This window comes from Protopterus annectens, chromosome 6.part1, assembly GCF_019279795.1.
Source record: "Protopterus annectens isolate FY-2018-M chromosome 6.part1, PAN1.0, whole genome shotgun sequence".
NCBI lineage: Eukaryota > Metazoa > Chordata > Ceratodontiformes > Protopteridae > Protopterus > Protopterus annectens.
Window position 1 is genome coordinate 47,455,580 of NC_056738.1, and position 17,557 is coordinate 47,473,136.

At 42.5% G+C, this 17,557-nt stretch overlaps 1 protein-coding gene across 1 annotated transcript in view; it reads right to left on the minus strand.

Annotated features, from left to right (window-relative positions):
- GTF3C2 (general transcription factor IIIC subunit 2) overlaps window positions 1-17,557 on the minus strand; it is a 2,978,836-nt gene that overhangs the window by 1,792,964 nt on the left and 1,168,315 nt on the right. The window contains exon 7 of the mRNA XM_044075341.1: window positions 929-1,027. Coding sequence (XP_043931276.1) covers window positions 929-1,027 — 99 coding nt within the window. The remainder of the gene's footprint in view (window positions 1-928; window positions 1,028-17,557) is intronic.

Sequence of the window (17,557 nt, forward strand, 5' to 3'; positions counted from 1 at the left end):
CACAAAATCTAATATATATGGTGTCATGTAAGACGAAACAGTCTAAGTAAAACAAACAAAATATTAAAACAATGAATTAGTGACCCAAGTCAAATAAAAAGGAACATTAACACAAATGCTTTATATAAGCATACTGAAGCAAAAGGAATTTTATATCATTTTGAATTTACTGTTTTTCATATTTTAAGTTTAAATATAAGAGGATATAATGAAGACACAATATAGGTGGATATGTAATTTTAGTGCCAACGACTATCCAGGACTGAATGACAATGTTAGCATTAAGCCTATTTTGATGAAGTGATATAAGGTCATGTGATTTTAACTGCTTTATGAATGAATATAAAGTAAGTTTGTTTGGAAGTAAATTAACACTTGCTAAAGCATCAAGCAAAAGTTAACAAAAGCTTGTGTTTTAGGATTTATTGCTGCTCATTTTCATAAAATTTGTATCTGAACGTCCATCTGCAGTATAAGGAAACATTGCTTTGAATTTCACAGGGGAAAAAAAACAGCAGTAATATTAACAGAGTTTGATAAAGGTGGAGAATATTTTTTCCCATAATGGTAACAACATACAATGCTAGACAGTACTCAGGATAAACTTCTGGGAATACCTCTGCTGCTCACATGAGACAGTCACTACCCTGAACAACTGTGTGACATCAAACATGCTGAATTCATTTGTTTAACGTATTTATGCTCAAAATTATCTAACTTATGTAAGATGTGATACACTCATTGCAAATGGATCAAGCTCCCAAAAGTCAAGCACACGCATACCCCATTACCCTCATCAACTTAACAGCCTAATATTCAGTCCCCACAAGTACAAAATTGATTACAGCAGTACTCCAGGAAAACACAACATCAAGGGACAATGTTTTGAATAATATAGAACAGTCCTATCGGGGGAAAAAAATCCAACCTGTCAAGTGTGTGAAGTCCTTGGTCTTCTCGAATCCCTTCCCTCTTTATTCTAAACAACGGAGATTTAACTTCCTTAGGTAGATACGTTTCTGACTCACTTAAAAATATAAAAAAAAGACGTTTTCATTTCTATACAAACCAAAAAAAAATAACAGGCACAGTGTTACATACACGAAACATTAAGCAAGTATGCATTTCAAACTCACAGCATAAGAGCACAATTCCAAATAAAAATGAATACAAAGGTCTATATAACTAGTTTCAAGCAGGAATATCACACTTTTTTGAAAGGTAAACATTCTTTTCAACATCTTACAGATAATCCGTAGTCAGTTAAAATTACGTAGCTAGACCTGAGAATCAACAAATTAATCCGAGAAGAAACATGAAAGTGTGATAAGGGTACACAGCCACTCTGAAGATCAAATGTGCAAGCTAGTGCTCTTCCATCAGTTTGAATGACAAAAAAAAAAAAAAAAAAACAATGTCCGCATTTCATCTCTGCCATAAAATTAAGGCTGCAGGTAGCTCCAAATGGTTGACAAAGCCTTCACTCTAGAAAAGACCAAAGAGCAAAAGTGAACTTGCCACCAGTTCAAAGAAGAATTAATTAAGTAACCAGTTAGTTAATTCATTTACATTTTTAACTGTGAAAGTGAACTGGTCAATTTTTGACCAATACAATACACGTTAACACAGTGCAAAGCATTTAAAAAGTACATTTACAACTCCAAATATACATGTAACAACAAAACTTCACTGCAGGTTTCTCTGCAATACTACTGCTACAACAGTGTTTCAAGGTTGTTCCACGTAAACTAAATAAAAAGGATAGAAATTTTAGCAGAAAGATAGTGGGTGCTAACCTACATCACAGAAAGAAGTACAAATGTATTATTTTAAGGTAAGCTATTAATGTTTTGTTTCCTGAATTTAGTATCCAGACTGAGCTTTTAAATAGTAAGACAGTGATTTCCATGACACTGGGCTGACCTTAGAATAGGATTTTCCCAAGTGAATTTTTGATGAGGGGTTATCTGTTAACAGTATCTATCATTAGTTGATCTGACGAAGTATGCAGAAACTTGGTGAGTAACTTAAAAGCAAGGAGTGGATGGCACTTCTTGTACAGTAGTTTAAAACCATGTGAGTTAATCTAGAGAGTTACTCTAGCAATTAATGGTAACTAGTCAACATTGCTTAATATGTGAGACAGTGATGTTATGCAATACTAACCGGAGTAAGTAAATAATATACTTTATAAAGCATTACAGGAGGAGTTGTGAGAAGTACTTGGCAGTCAATATTCTAGTTTAAAAATGAGCAAAGTAATAACTACAGTTTTTTCTTGCTTCAAATGTAAAAATACTGAATATTTATAGGCATATTTAAGTTACTAGTGTTTTACTCACTACTTGGTCAGTATGGACAAATAACAGGTGTTGATCAACAGTAATGACAGCATACTTTTTGTGAGGCAGGAAAGGGTCTTATAGAGCCAAGACGGTCATCATTAAAACACTGGACGTTGCAAAGTTTTCTGGATACTGCAAATATCATAAAAGAGAACATTTACCAGTTAATGACCATTAAGGTCTACAAGTCAGTTCCAAAGGGAAAGTACAGTTGTGTAAGTAAACTTACCATAATGAATGTTGTTGTTGTATCTTTCGGCTTTTCCCGGTTAGGGGTCGCCACAGCGGAACTCCGGTCCGCTAATGATTGGCAGTAGATTTTACGTACTGAGTTGCCAGCCCTAACGTACAACCTTCAACGAAGGTACGCCCATTCACGCATGTCTCCCAGAAAGACGCTTCAGTTGAGAATTGAACAGGACGTCTTACTGTGAGGTGACAACGCTAACGCAGCACAACCACCGCAGCATAGATGTGTAAAATCTTACCAAAACCACAGATGTCCTTCTCTTCCATGTTGCAGTATTCTGGTGTGGGATTTCCACCTCAGGCGAACCGTACGTCAGCTACTATACAAAAGCTTCAGCTTGGCTGCTGCAGCTGCATGGGACATCACACGTAGGGTCATAAACCAGTTGCCCTTAAATGTGATATCCACATGCACAAAACTTTGGAACTTGAAGGTGAGCAGAAAGAGCAAAGACCCAGCAGGAGAAGATGCCAAAGTGGACAGTCCAAGTATGGTGGACAGTTTTTGGTCTGAGGACCCAGGTGCTTGTAAAAGTTGGGGAGCCTAAGGGTAAAGTTGTAGAGGGGTAGGTATGTGGGAAGCAATACTGCAACATGGAAGAGAAGGACATCTATGGTTATGGTAAGATTTTACACAACTATTCTATGTCCTTCTATTTCTATGTTACAGTATTCTGATGTGGGCGAGTACCACAGCTTAGTTGGAAGGATGGGTGGAGCTAGAAGAGGCTGACTCCACAAAGCCTTGCAGGATTGCTCTGGTGAATCCTGCTCATGCCCTGGAGATATTGTCTAACTTGTAGTGTTTGGTGAAGGTATGGATGGTGGACCAAGTAGCTGCTTCCAAAATGGAATTAGTGTCCATGCCTTTGATAAAGGCTTTAGAAGCTGCCATGGCTCTAGTGGAATGAGCTTTTACCCCTGATGGGAGATCTTTCCCATGGACAGAGTAACAGAAGCTGATGGTTTTCCTAATCCAGCATGCAATAGTTTGTTTGGAGGGTTTCATTCATGTCGAGACCATACGTTTGAATTTATAAAAGTTTGAGCATTTGAATGGAAATCTCCATAAGTGGAGGTTTCTGTTCACTTCACTTCAATGTGGTGTGATCTTGGAGTTGGTATAATTTAAGTAGCAGGGAGTGTGGGGGGTGCAGGGGCGCCTGGCCCCCTGCTTACAAGTTATTGTGTTGTACGTTGTTTTTTTTTTTTTTTTTTTTTTTTTTGCATAGTCGAAGTTCTGTAACTTCAAACTTAATGGTTTGACCACTAGCTGTTCGGAGTTATGGAACTTCGACTATCTAATGTAAACCCTGTTTGGAGACTGCCTTGCCCAGGGCTCTGGGATGGAAGGAGACAAACGGTTGGGATGACTTTCTGATGGGTCTGGTTTTGTGCAAGTAAAATCTTAGTTGTCTGTGGACATCCAGGGAGTGCAGAATCCTCTCTCCCTGACTGGTAGGAGAGGGAGAGAAAGTGGGAAGGTGACTGGATTGATTCAGAGATAAATCGTTGACCACCTTTGGCATGGCGGAAGGGTATGTTCTAAGGGTGACCCTTGTCCTTGTGGAAGGTAGTAAAAGGAGGGCCTGCCATTAAAGCCTGTAATTCTGAGACCCTTCTAGCTGAAGTGATGGCTACTAGGACAGTTTTTCAGGTGCAAATTTTTAAAGTAGCTGTGCCAGCAGGTTCAAAGGGGTGCTGGATTAACTTATCCAGTATGAAATTGAGGTCCCCAGGGTGGTGGGATGGGTCTGATGTGTAAAACTCATTTGAGGAATAGCTTCACATCTAATCTAGTTAAAAGTGGAGGATCCAGTGGTAGGCAGGCTGAATGAGCTGAAAGGTATACTGTTATGTAAGAAAAAGACAGTCTACCTTTCACCAGATGACACAGGTAAGCAAGAACTGGAGGGGGGGGGGGGGTCTGCTTTGCATGGGACTCTGTTCATGTCCAGACACCATTTTGAAAACCTCTGCCATTTAGCAAGGTATGACTTTCTAGTAGTTGGTTTCCTGGCCTCTCTCAGGATTGATAGCACATCCTCTGAGTAGTGGTGTCTGAAAGGGATTAAGAGTTTATCGCCCACAAAGTCAGAGACAGCATTTGTAATTGTAAGTGTATGAGGGTTCCCATTTGCTGTGACAGGAGGTCCACCTTGTGGAGTAACTTGTGGTAATTGCCCTTGGTGAAGTTCAGAAGACAGGGGGACCAGTGTTCCCTTGGCCAGCAGGGGGTCAACAACAAGATTTTTGGTTTGTCTCTCCTGATTTTCAGGAGGACTTTCGGAATGAGTGGGAAGGGGGAGAAGGCATAGAGAAACTTCCCCTTCCATGAAATGCTGAAGGCGTCTATACTCTCCATGCTAGGAAGGAGTACGTCTTGGTGCAGAAGGTCTTCAGCTGTCTGTTCTGGGGGGACGCAAACAAGTCTATTTGTAGAGTGTCTCACCGGTGAACAATGTCTAAGAAAACAGCCCTGTCCAGCATCCATTCGTGCTGTGGAGAGGCTGTTCTGCTGAGGTATGCTTGCTTGCTTGTCCTGCGAGGGGATGTAAGATGTCTGCAGGGACATCTTGTGGAGGGAGGCTAGTTCCCAAATTAGCAGAGACAGTCTGCACAGATGGTATGCCTTTGTTCCTCCTTGCTTATTAAGGTACCACATGACTGTGGTGTTCTCTGTAACTATTAAAAGAGCTCCTGAACGAAGACATGGTATGAAGGTTTTGAGAGCCAGGAGAACAGCAGTCATCTCTCTGACATTGATGTGTTTGGCCCTTAGCGAGGGGGGCCAAGAAGCTTGGACCCTGTAGGATGTCATTGTGAACCACCCACCCTGAGTCTGATGCATCTGTATGCACGACCTGAGTTGGGATTGAGGGTTGGAGAGGCAGCCCTGGATTGAGTTGGACCTGATGACTCCACAAGCTCATTTCTACTTTCAGACATGGCAGGAGGTTGATGTTTTGTACCAGAGATTGTTCGTGTTGTGAACACACATTTTTTATTAGGTACCATTGAAGCTTTCTCATATGCATCCTGGCTAGTGGAAGCATGGGGACGGTGGCTGCCATTAGGCCTACGGTCCATAGAAAAGTACAGTCGTGTACACTTACCATAAATGTAGATGTTTGCGTGTATTCACTGTTGCATTCATTACATTTGGGTAATTTGCAGGCAGGTTGCCCTCAGTCGGCCTGAATAACAAAGTCTTGGGTCCTGCGTCAGTTGCTGTCTCCTCTTCCATGACGTCAGGTCGTCAGGGGTATAAACCATGCAGCCGACGCCATTTTATTTAGTTTTTCTTGCCCCAGATTTCAGGTGCCCCCCCAATTGGGGAACAATATATATATATATATATATATATATATATATATATATATATATATATATATATATATATGTATATATATATGTATATACATATATATATATATATATATGTGTGTGTGTATATGTGTATATATATATATATATATATATATACACACACACACACATATATATATATATATATACACACACACACACACATATATATATATATATACACACACATATAGATATATATATATATATATATATATATATATATATACACACACACAGATATATATATATATACATATATATATATATATATATATATATATATATATATATATAAAAACAGAAATATATGAAAATGCACTTTTAGCAACATAAACTTTACCTTCATCTACAACCAAATACACCATAAAGGCTTTAGTATATAGTGAAGGAAAGAAAAGTTATAGAAAAGGGGGATGGCGGGTGGGTAACCTGGACTGCAACAGTGAATACACTCGAACATCTACATTTATGGTAAGTGTACACAACTGTACTATGTTCTTCGTGTTTCACTGTTGCAGTCATTACATTTGGGTAGAATCCCAAAGCTATGGATGGCAGGATGGAACTGAATAGCATTAGGAGCGGCTATAAGGCCCTGCAGAAAGTACAGTTTTGTACCTACCATAAATGTAGATGTTCGAGTGGTTATGCTTCTGCAGTCATCACACTTGGGGTTATCTGCCGTCAGGCGGTCCCGCAGTCGGCCTGAATTCCAAAGCCTTGGTCCGGCGTGGGTTGCTGTCGCTTCTTCCCTGACGTCAGTGCGGCAGGGGTATAAAAGAGGCAGCCGACGCCATTTTCTTCAGTTTTTCTTGCCACAGATGTCAGGTGCCCCCAAACTAAGAAGGCAAAATAAGAAGCTTGCAAAACATACCTTAGTGCAAAACAATGGTACTAGTTGTAAGCAAATACACCATATAGACATGCATCCCAAAGGTTGAAGTACATGGAGGTATAAGAAAAGGCCTTGTTAGAAAATGGAGGTATAAGAAAAGGCCTTGTTAGAAAGAGGGGATGGAGGGAGGGTAACCTGGACTGCAGCAGCATAACCACTCTAACATCTACATTTATGGTAGGTACAAAAAGTACAGTTTTGTACCTACCATAAATGTAGATGTTCGAGGATCCACATTGCTGCAGTCCTAACACTTGGGTAGTCCGCTGTCCTCGGTCGGCCCGAATATCAAAGTATAAGGCTGACGTTGGTCAAGGCGCATTTGACTGACATCAGGACGTCAGGGTACAAATGCGCATGACCGACGTCATATCCTCAGTCTTTTCTTGCCCCAGATGTCAGAAGACCCTAAAAAGAAAGGTCAAAACCAAAAGACAGCAAACAACCAACCCACCACCCTTGCACTAATAATATGCACAATATATACAATATACACCATACTGACAACCCAACCCACACAACCGCCTCTAACTACAGAGGGGAAGGAGGGAGGGTAAATTGGACTGCAGCAATGTGGATCCTCGAACATCTACATTTATGGTAGGTACAAAATTGTACTATGTTCTTCATCTCACATTGCTGCAGTCCTAACACTTGGGTAGAATCCCAAAGCAGAGGTAAGGGAGGATGGCAAAACTATAAAGAAGCAGGAGCTGCCAAAATGCCCTGCAAAATAGCAGTGGCAAAACCAGCCCTAGATTTAGAATAAAGTGGAAGGTGATAATGCCTAGAGAAAGTATGCACTGAACTCCAAGTAGCTGCCTCCAAAATATCTTTAGTCGCCACCCCCCTTAAAAAAGCTGTCGAAGTGGCAGTAGCCCTAGTGGAATGAGGCCTAATCCCAGCTGGAATCTCCTTGCCATGATGGGAATAACAGAAAGCAATGCAAAACCCAATCCACTTAGAAATAGTTTGTTTTGACACAGGCTTGCCCTGAGAACTCAAAGCAAAAGAAACAAATAACTGCTGAGACTGCCTGAACCCTTTAGTTCTGTCCAAATAATATCGCAACTGCCTGTGTACATCTAAAGTGTGCAAAATCTTTTCCCCTTTATTTTGGGGATTTGCATAAAAAGTAGGCAAATGAATAGTTTGATTTAAAGCCACACTAGAAACCACTTTAGGCATAAAGGAAGGATTAGTACGTAAAGATACCCTATCCTTACGGAAAATTAAGAAAGGCTCAACCGCCATAAGGGCCTGCAATTCAGAAACCCTTCTTGCAGAGGTAATGGCTAACAAAAAAGCAGTCTTCCAAGATAAATATTTCAACTCGGTAGTAGCTGCAGGCTCAAAAGGTTGTAGAGTGAGTTTCTCCAACACAAAATTGAGATCCCAAGCAGGAGTAGGAGCTCTACGTGGGGGTCTTATATTCTTTGCCCCTCTAAGAAATTGCTTGAACAAAGGATGAGAAAACAATGGTGGGTCACAATCATAGTGAGCTGAAATTGCTGCAGCATGAACCTTAATAGAAGAGAAGGACAAACCTTTGTCCAGTAACTCAGTAAGATATTGAAGAGCCACACTTAAATTAGGCTCAGAAACATCAAAATCCTTTGCTGCACTCCAAAATAAAAATCTCTTCCATTTATCTGCGTACACTTTCCTTGTACTAGGCCTTCTAGCTTCCAAAATAACATTCAAAACTTGCTGTGGAAGTTGAGACCCACTATGGTTCAAAACAGAATATGCCAGGCTGTTAGGTGAAGAGAGTGAAGCTTGACATTGAGCAAATGACTGTCCTCCTGAGACAACAGGTGTGGAATCAAGGCAAAGGCCATGGAGGCTCCCGTACCAGACTTCTCAGTAATGGGTACCAAAGCTGTCGAGGCCAATCTGGAGCTATCAAAATCATCCTTGGCTTGTCCTGTCTGGCCTTTAGTAGTACCTTTGGGAGGAGAGGCAGAGGTGGAAAGGCATACACATGAAGATTGCTCCAATTGAAAGAAAGAGCATCCACTTTCCAAGCTGTGGGATGAAACCTTTTCGTGCAAAACTTTGGCAGCTGGTGGTTTAGTGGAGAAGCGAACAGATCTATGTCTGGAGTTCCCCATGACACTGTCAATTTCTGAAATACATGAGGATCCAATTTCCACTCGTGGGGATCCATAATTCGTCTGCTCAATACATCTGCTAAAGAGTTCTGTGCTCCCGGCAGAAACCTTGCCTGAAGATTTAGCTGTAAACTGAGAGCAGTCTCCCACAAAATCATTGCTTGCCTGCATAGAGGATAAGAATGTGTTCCCCCTTGCTTGTTGATGTACCACATGACAGTTGTGTTGTCTGTTAGAATCAACACCTGCCCTGGAAGAAGTAAATCCTTGAAAGCTATTAATGCAAACTGGACTGCTAACATCTCCTTCAAGTTGATATGTAGATGTTGTAGTCTGGCAGGCCACTTGTCTTGTATCCACTTTCCATTCAGATGAGCTCCCCAAGCTTTGTCTGAGGCATCTGTCGTTAGAATCTGACTCACCTCTGGCCGGGTCACAGAGAGTCCCTTGTTTAGGTGACATTCCTGAGCCCACCATAACAATTCCTTTTGAATGCAAGGTATTATTTGAATGACAGTGTCCAGATCCTGGCAGTGCTGTGTCCATACATTCTTGAGATACCATTGTAGCTTCCTCATATGCAGTTTGGCATTGGGAAGCACCAGAATACAAGATGCCATGAACCCCAAGGCTTGAAGGACTGTCCTTGCAGTCAGCCTGGACTGATGAGACAATTGATGAAAGTAAAGGGAAAGATTCTTTTGTTTGTCCGGGGTCAAAAAGGCCATCTGGGATGCTGTATTCAGTCTTACACCCAGAAAGCACATGTCCTGAGAGGGTACTAGACTGGACTTTATTTCGTTCACAGAATACCCCAGGCATCTTAGCACTGCTATCACATATTCCAAATGATGAAGAAGTTCGTCCCTTCCTTGAGCCAAAATCAGGCAATCGTCCAAATAAGGATAGATCTGTATTCCTTTTAGCCTGAGGAAAGCTATCACTGGAGCCAGAACTTTCGTGAACACTCTGGGCAGTAGATAAGCCAAAGGGCAATGCAGAGAACTGATAATGAGAAGTCCCAGCCAAAACGCAGATACTTCCTGCAACTCAGTCTGATAGGAACATGAAGGTAAGCCTCCTTGAGATCCAAAGTTACCATCCAATGATCTTTGCCCAGCAGAGGTAAAAGCTGTTGTAACGTCAACATTTTGAACTTGGGAATGTCCAGATAAGTGTTGAGGATAGATAAATCCAAAATTGGTCTCCACGTGTTCCCTTTCTTTGGTACTAGGAACAGGCGAGAATAAAATCCTAGGCCCACTTCTGGCATAGGGACCGGCTGTATGGCCCCTATTTGAAGTAACAGAGAAATTTGTTTGTGAGCCTCTATTCTTTGCTGAGGAGGAACGTCTGGCATGCCTTTGAAAGGAGGCAAGGTATGGAAATAAAACCTGTAACCGTGGTGTATGATATCCAATACCCATCTGTCTTGGGTAATTAAACTCCAATTTTCCTTGAAAAGTGCCAACCTTCCTCCCAAAGGTGCTGCCAGACGAGAAGGCTCTGGCAGCTGAAAAGGTAGGTCATTGGGTCTGTTTACGAAAGGACTGACCCCTGCCCTCACCGAAGACTGTGCAGGTGAACTCCCTGTTCTAGGCCTGAAAGAGCCCTGAGCTCTGCCCCTACCACGTCTAGATCTACCCCTAGACTGGGAATAATAAGAAGGATACGTCCATCCCTTGGTAGGCCAATTTCTACTAAACTTCGGAGGCTGAACCTGCAAAAAATCTTTAACAGTCTGCATAGACTTAGCCTTGTCCTCCATTTTCTTTAAGACTGCCTCAACAGGAGAACCAAACAACACATCAGATTGTAAAGGAGCATCTAAAATCCTTGTCTTAACATGGTCAGATAAATTCTGATCCCTCAGCCAGGCGTGCCTGAAGAACTGACCCAGTGGCAGCCACCCTAGACGAGGCCTGTACAGCATCAAAACCACATTGCAAAGAATGCTTACCCACCTGTTCAGAAACATGTACTAAATCTTGTAACTCTTTACACTCAATACCTTCCGCCAGAGCATCTACCTTAGACTTCAATTGAGAAAGTAGATAGTTTTGGTATTTCAACATGTGAAACTGGCAATTCAAAGCCCTCATAGCTAGGGTGGAAGAAGTATAAACTTTCTTTCCCCATCTATCCAAAGCCCTGGCCTCTTTATCTGGAGGAACCGGATTTTTGACAACAGAAGCCTTAACACCCTTAGGCCCCTGACTAACAGTTTCTGGGTCTGCCCTAGGACTCTTAAAAAGATACTTATGAGCTTCAGGCACCCTGTAATACCTATCCGGTTTAATAGGAGCAGGAGGCAAAGAATCAGGATTAAGAGAAGCCTCTGCAAACACATCTTCCACAACATCCAGAACAGGAGGTATAGCCAAAGGCCTATGCTGGGGTAAAAACAAAAATTCCCTAAGCCTTTTCCTGGAATCAGAGAAGTCCTGACCTTCCCACTTAAAATGCTCCCTCATGGAATGAAGAGTCTCTGAAAAAGAAAAATCCTCAGGAGGAGAAGCAGAAGGAGCAGAATCATCCACATCAGAATCAGAATAAGGAGAATACTCCTGCAAGTCTTCAGCCGAAGACTCAAATATCCGAAGCCTGCTCAAAACTCCCTAGCTCAGGTTCCACCCTAGGTCTCTTATCAGGAGGGGGCAAAGAACCTCTAATCAAAGTAATCAAATCTTCTGCCATTTTAAGCATATGCTTCTTGGGCACAGATCCTGAAGAACTAGGGGTGACACCAACTGAAGCTAAACCTGGCCTGCCTCTGGGAGAAGCCTTGGAAACAGAAGGAGAGGGCCTAACCACCCTAGGAAGGGAGGGGAGTACAGTAACCTGAGAAGCCCCTTCAGCCTGACCTGCCTCCTGAGAGGCCACATCCTGCAATAACAAAGTCTCTCCCTGGGACTCCAGAGAAACCTCCGGCGGAACCACCGGCTCCACCGACACCTCTAAAGAACCGGCGTCCGCACGGACGCTCTTCTAGCCTAGGCTTAGCTGCTTTGTCTTTGCGCTTCTTGAAGAAGCGGGCCGGAGCATCCGACGGCATTTTATAATTGCACCGCTTCAAGACTAACCTGGCACAATCTAACCTTCTCTTAATAGTGCGCTTATTGAATCTAGCACAAGAGCGACACCCAACAACGTCGTGCTCAGGCCCTAAACAAGGAATACACAAAGTATGATAATCTCTATGCGGTATCTGTTTCCCACAAGAAATACAGTTATTCACTTTTTCTGACATCCGGTAAACCACTGAGGCAAGAAAAACAAAATATTCCCCAACGGGGTACTTAGCCAACTTTGACTCAGTCTGAAACTCCGAATTCGAAAAATTTCAGAACGCCGAACGGCACTTGCAACGCTGCTTCTGCATCGGACCATGCGGCAAAAAAGACTGAGGATATGACGTCGGTCATGTGCATTTGTACCCTGACGTCCTGATGTCAGTCAAATGCGCCTTGACCGACGTCAGCCTTATACTTTGATATTCGGGCCGACCGAGGACAGCGGACTACCCAAGTGTTAGGACTGCAGCAATGTGAGATGAAGAACATCTGTACTATGTTCATCGTGCTATGCTGCTGCAGTCATCACACTTGGGTAGAGTCCCAAAGCTATGGTTGGGTGGTAGGAGCTAAACTGGGTTAGGTGCAGCTAAGATGCCCTGCAGAACTGCAGTGTCAAACCCAGCTCTGTTTTTTGAGTACAGAGGAAGGTGGTAATGCTTGGTGAAGGTGTGCACTGAACTCCAGGTAGCTGCCTCCAGAATGTCCTTGGTTGGGACTCCTCGGAGGAAGGCTGCTGAGGTTGCTGTAGCCCTGGTAGAGTGAGACCTAATACTAGCAGGCACTACTTTCCAGTGGTGTGAGTAGCAAAAGCGGATGCAATGTGCTATCCATTTGGAGATGGTCTGCTTTGAAATAGCCTTTCCTTCTGAGCCTGGTGCATAGGATACAAGGAGTTGGTCAGATTTTCTGAAGGCCTTTGTCCTGTCCAAACAGTAACGTAGCTGTCTGTGAATGTCCAAAGAGTGAAGGAGTCTTTCTCCTTTATTCTGTGGGTTTGGATAAAAGGTGGGCAAGTGTATGGTCTGATTGAGAGCCACACTGGATACTACCTTTGGCATGAAAGAAGGGTTGGTGCATAAAGATACTCTGTCCTGATGGAAAATGATGAAAGGTTCCACTGCCATAAAGGCCTGCAGTTCTGAGACTCTGCGTGCTGAGGTGATAGCTAGAAGCAGGGCTGTCTTCCATGACAAGTATTGAAGCTCTGCTGAAAAGGCTGGCTCGAAAGGAGGAAGTGTGAACTTTTCCAGAACAAAATTTAGATCCCAAGTTGGAGTACGTGGTTTTCTGGGGGGGGGGGGGTCTTATATTTTTTGCCCCTCTGAGAAACTGCTTTAGCAAAGGATGAGAGAAAATGGGTGGAACCGTATCATATTGAGCTGAAATGGCTGAAGCATGGATCTTTATGGATGAGAAGGAAAGGTCTTTGTGTAGCAGCTCAGTTAGATATTGGAGTATGTGCGGAATATTTGGGATACCAGGATTTAGGCTTCTGGCCTGGTTCCATACACAAAATCTTTTCCATTTGTCTGAGTAAGTTTTTCTGGTGCTGGGCCTCCTGGCCTCCAAAATGACATCCTGGACGTCCTTTGAGAGAAGTGTTGTTTGATAATTTAAGGTATTTTCCATGCAGCTAGATTTATGGTCCTTAGCTGACTGTGAAGTTTCTGAGAGTTCTGTTGGGTTAACAGCAGAGGGAACTGAGGTAAGATCCATGGAGGGCTGTCAAACAAGTTTCGTAGTAGTGGGCATCAGTGTTGACGTGGCCAGTCCGGGGCAATGAGGATAATCTGTGGTCTCGCTGATCTGGTTTTCAGTAATACCTGGGAGAGTAGAGGCAGAGGTGGGAAGGCATAGACTGACAATGCTGTCCAACTGAATGATAGGGCATCCACTTTCCAGGCCAGGGGGTGGTAAGTCCTTGTGCAAATTTTTGTAGCTGGCAGTTGTTGGTTGAGGCAAACAGATCTATGTCTGGCGGTCCCCACCTTTGAGTTATCATTGAGAATACTTGTGGGTGTAGTCTCCACTCATGAGGGTCTGTCAAATTTCTGCTTAATTTGTCTGCCAAAATGTTTTCTTTTCCTGGCAGAAATTGTGCTTGCAGTTGTAGTTGGTAAGTTGATGCTGTGTTCCACAAGTCCATTGCCTGTCTGCATAGTGGGTAGGAGTGCGTCCCTCCTTGTTTGTTTATTTACCACATAACTGTGGTGTTGTCTGTCCTTATTAGAAGTTGTCCTGGATGCAAAAGGTCCTTGAAGGCTGTTAGTGCATTTTTTACAGCTAGCATCTCCTTTTGATTGATGTGTAGCTGCCTTTGGTTTGCAGACCATTTGCCCTGTATGCATTATCCTGCCATGTGTGCACCCCAGGCGTAGTCTGATGAATCTGTGGTCAAGGTTTGGTTTGGTGGAGGTGAGACAAAAGGAAGGCCCTTGTTTGCTTGGCATGCTAGAGCCCACCATAGAAACTCTTTCTGAAAGCAGGGAATGAGAGTTATAGTTGCTTCGAGGCTCTGTCTGTGCTGGGACCATACACTTTTTAGGTACCATTGTAGTTTTCTCATATGTAGCCTTGCATATGCAATTAGTTGAATGCAGGATGCCATGTACCCCAATGCCTACAGGAATTTCCTTGCAGTGAGCTGGGTAGAAGTTGCCATGTTTTTGAAGTACTGAGCCAGTTGTTTTTGCTTGCCTGGCATGAGGTAAGCCATCTGGGTCGTTGTATTCAAGCTGGCAGCCAGGAAAATTATTTCTTGTGAGGGTATTAGTTTTGACTTCTTTTTGTTTACTGTGTACCCTAGGCAACTTAGCAACTAGTAGGATGTCTTTGCTGTCCGCTTGGATCAGGCAGTCGTCCAGATATGGATAAATTTGTATTCCTCGCTGTCTGCAGTATGCAATTACTGATGCCAGGCATTTCGTGAATACTCTGGGCGCAGTAGATAAGCCAAAGGGCAATGCAGAGAATTGATAATGCGTTGTGCCTGCCAAAAATCTGAGGTATCTTCTGCAATCTTGTCTGATAGGGACATGCAGGAATGCCTCTTGGAGGTACAACGTTACCAGCCAAGACTCCTTGCCCAGCATGGGAAGAAGCTGCTGTAGTGTGAGCATTTTGAATTTGGGAATGTCCAGGTAAGTGTTTAGAATTGAAAGGTCTAAGATGGGTTTCCAGGCGTCGTCCTTTCTTGGTACTATAAATAGTCTTGAGCAAAATCCTTGACCTTGCTCTTTTGCAGGTACCTTTTGAATTGCTTTCATGTTCATGAGAGCTGAAATTTGTTTTTGTGCCTCTGCCCATTGGTTTGTTGGCAGATTTGGCATGCCTCTCATCCGTGGTAAAGTGTGAAAATGAAATCTGTAGCCTCGGGTAATAATATCCAGAACCCATTTGTCCTTTGTTATGATATGCCAGTTTTGTGGGAAAAGAGCCAGTTTTCCTCCTAGAGGTGCTGCCTGGGCAATTATGCTTGGCAGGCGAAGGGGAAAGTCATTGAGTTTGTTTTCTGAAAGGTTGAGATCTGTCGTCTCCCCCTCTTTGAGTTGTTGTCTGCCATTGTCTAGGCCTGAAACTACCCTGTGCCTGGCCTCTGCCCCTAGGGTATCTGTACCTGCCCCTTTGGGGTCTGTCTGAAGCAGGAAAGGACAAGTTTTTTGATGGCCAGTCTCTGCTGAAGAGAGGAGGTTGTACCTGTAAAAAATCTTTAACTGTTTGCATTGATTTTGCCTTTTCTTCCATCTTCTTTAAAACTTCCTCTGCTTTGACACCAAATAATGCATCCTTTTGCAGAGGGGCATCAAGTAACTTTGCTTTGACATGTTCTGGTAAGGTCTGCTCTTTTAGCCAAGCATGTCTACGTATTACAGACCCTGTGACTGCTGCTCTACATGAGGCCTCCAAAGAATCAAAACCACACTGCAAGGTATGTTTTCCCACTTGTTCTGCTGCATGCAAAAAATCTTGCATCCCTTTGAAATCTAGCTGATCTGTTTGAGGGATCATTTTCTGTTTTAACTGATTAAGCAAGTACTGCTGGTATTTAATCCTGTGGAATTGGCAGTTTAATGCCCTCATGGCCAAAGTGGCAGAGGTATACACTTTTTCCCCCCATCTTTATAATGCCCTGGAATCTCTTTCCGCATGTAGTGGATTCTTAGCAGTAGAGGCCTTAACCCCTTTGAGACCCTGGGAAATGGTTTCTGGGTTTGCAGCAGGGCTTTTATATAAAAACTTGTGAGAGTCAGGGACTCAATAGTATCTGTCAGGTTTAGGTGGTGCTGGAGGTAAGGAATCTGGATTTAGACTGGATTCAGTGTAGACATCATCCAAAATGTCCAAAACAGGTGGAATGGCTAGGGGTCTGTGCTGAGGCAAAAGAAGAAACTCACAGAGTCTTTTCTTGGAGTCAGAGTAATATTGTCCTTCCCAGTGGAAATGCTCTCTCATGGTGTGCAGGGTTTCCCGAAAAGAGAAGTCTTCAGGGGGGGGGAAACAGAGGGAATAGACTCCTCAGCCTCTGAGTCTTCATAGAGAGGGAAGGGGTAATCCTGTTCTTCAGAGTCTGCTGAGGAAATTGTTTAGAGTGTGCCCAACAATATACTAAGGTTGAAAATAACTTTGCTACAAATATGCAACATAAATAAGGAATAAGATAAAGCTTGCTCAAATGTAGAAAGAAAGTTTAGTAATATGTGATTAGCATCCGTACTAAATGATTGTGGCTTAAAAAATACACACATCAAGAAAGTTTAAAATAAATGACTGTGGCTTAAAAAAATGAGGAACTTGCTTATGAGTGTATTATACACACATCAAGAAAACTTACTTCTTACAGACATGACAAGAGTGTAATCTGCTTTCACTGGACAACAGGACATGTTTTTCTAAGAAAGTTTAAAAATATGTTTTTCTAAGAAAGTTAATCCACAAGGCGTTTTCTTGAAGACAGTTTACTTATCAGCATTTACAGAATCCACAAGGCATTTTCTTGAAGACAGTTTACTTATCATCATTTGGACAAGAACAGATGTGTTAGCATTTGCGTCATCAAGGCAGTATCTTTCCAAAATGAAGAGGGTGTGTGTTTAACTAAAATATGTATAAAAAGTCTGTATTAAATCTAGTTATGTTAGAGGTATGGTAGGGACACAAGTCCTGAGGTAAATGTTATATCTCTCATATCATCTGTACTATATGAGAAGTAAAGTTGGAACAGTACTTTAAGCTGCAACATTTGTCCAGTTTGATTTATTATAAAAAGTTATTGGTTACTGCTTTCTAAAGTTGATGCTGCAAAGTATATTCTATCATCAGAGTATATTCTGCAAGTTTCTGTATGCGACAGACTGTGAATGCAAATATAACTAGACTTTGAATTTTAGCAGAATCCAGCCAGCAAATCCCACAGCAAGAGCAAGCAGTAAGAAGCAGTAAGAGAGCTCAATATTTTTTCAGAAATGGATTCCTGGTCAGAAGGAGGTAAATCTTCCTCCAGTCTAG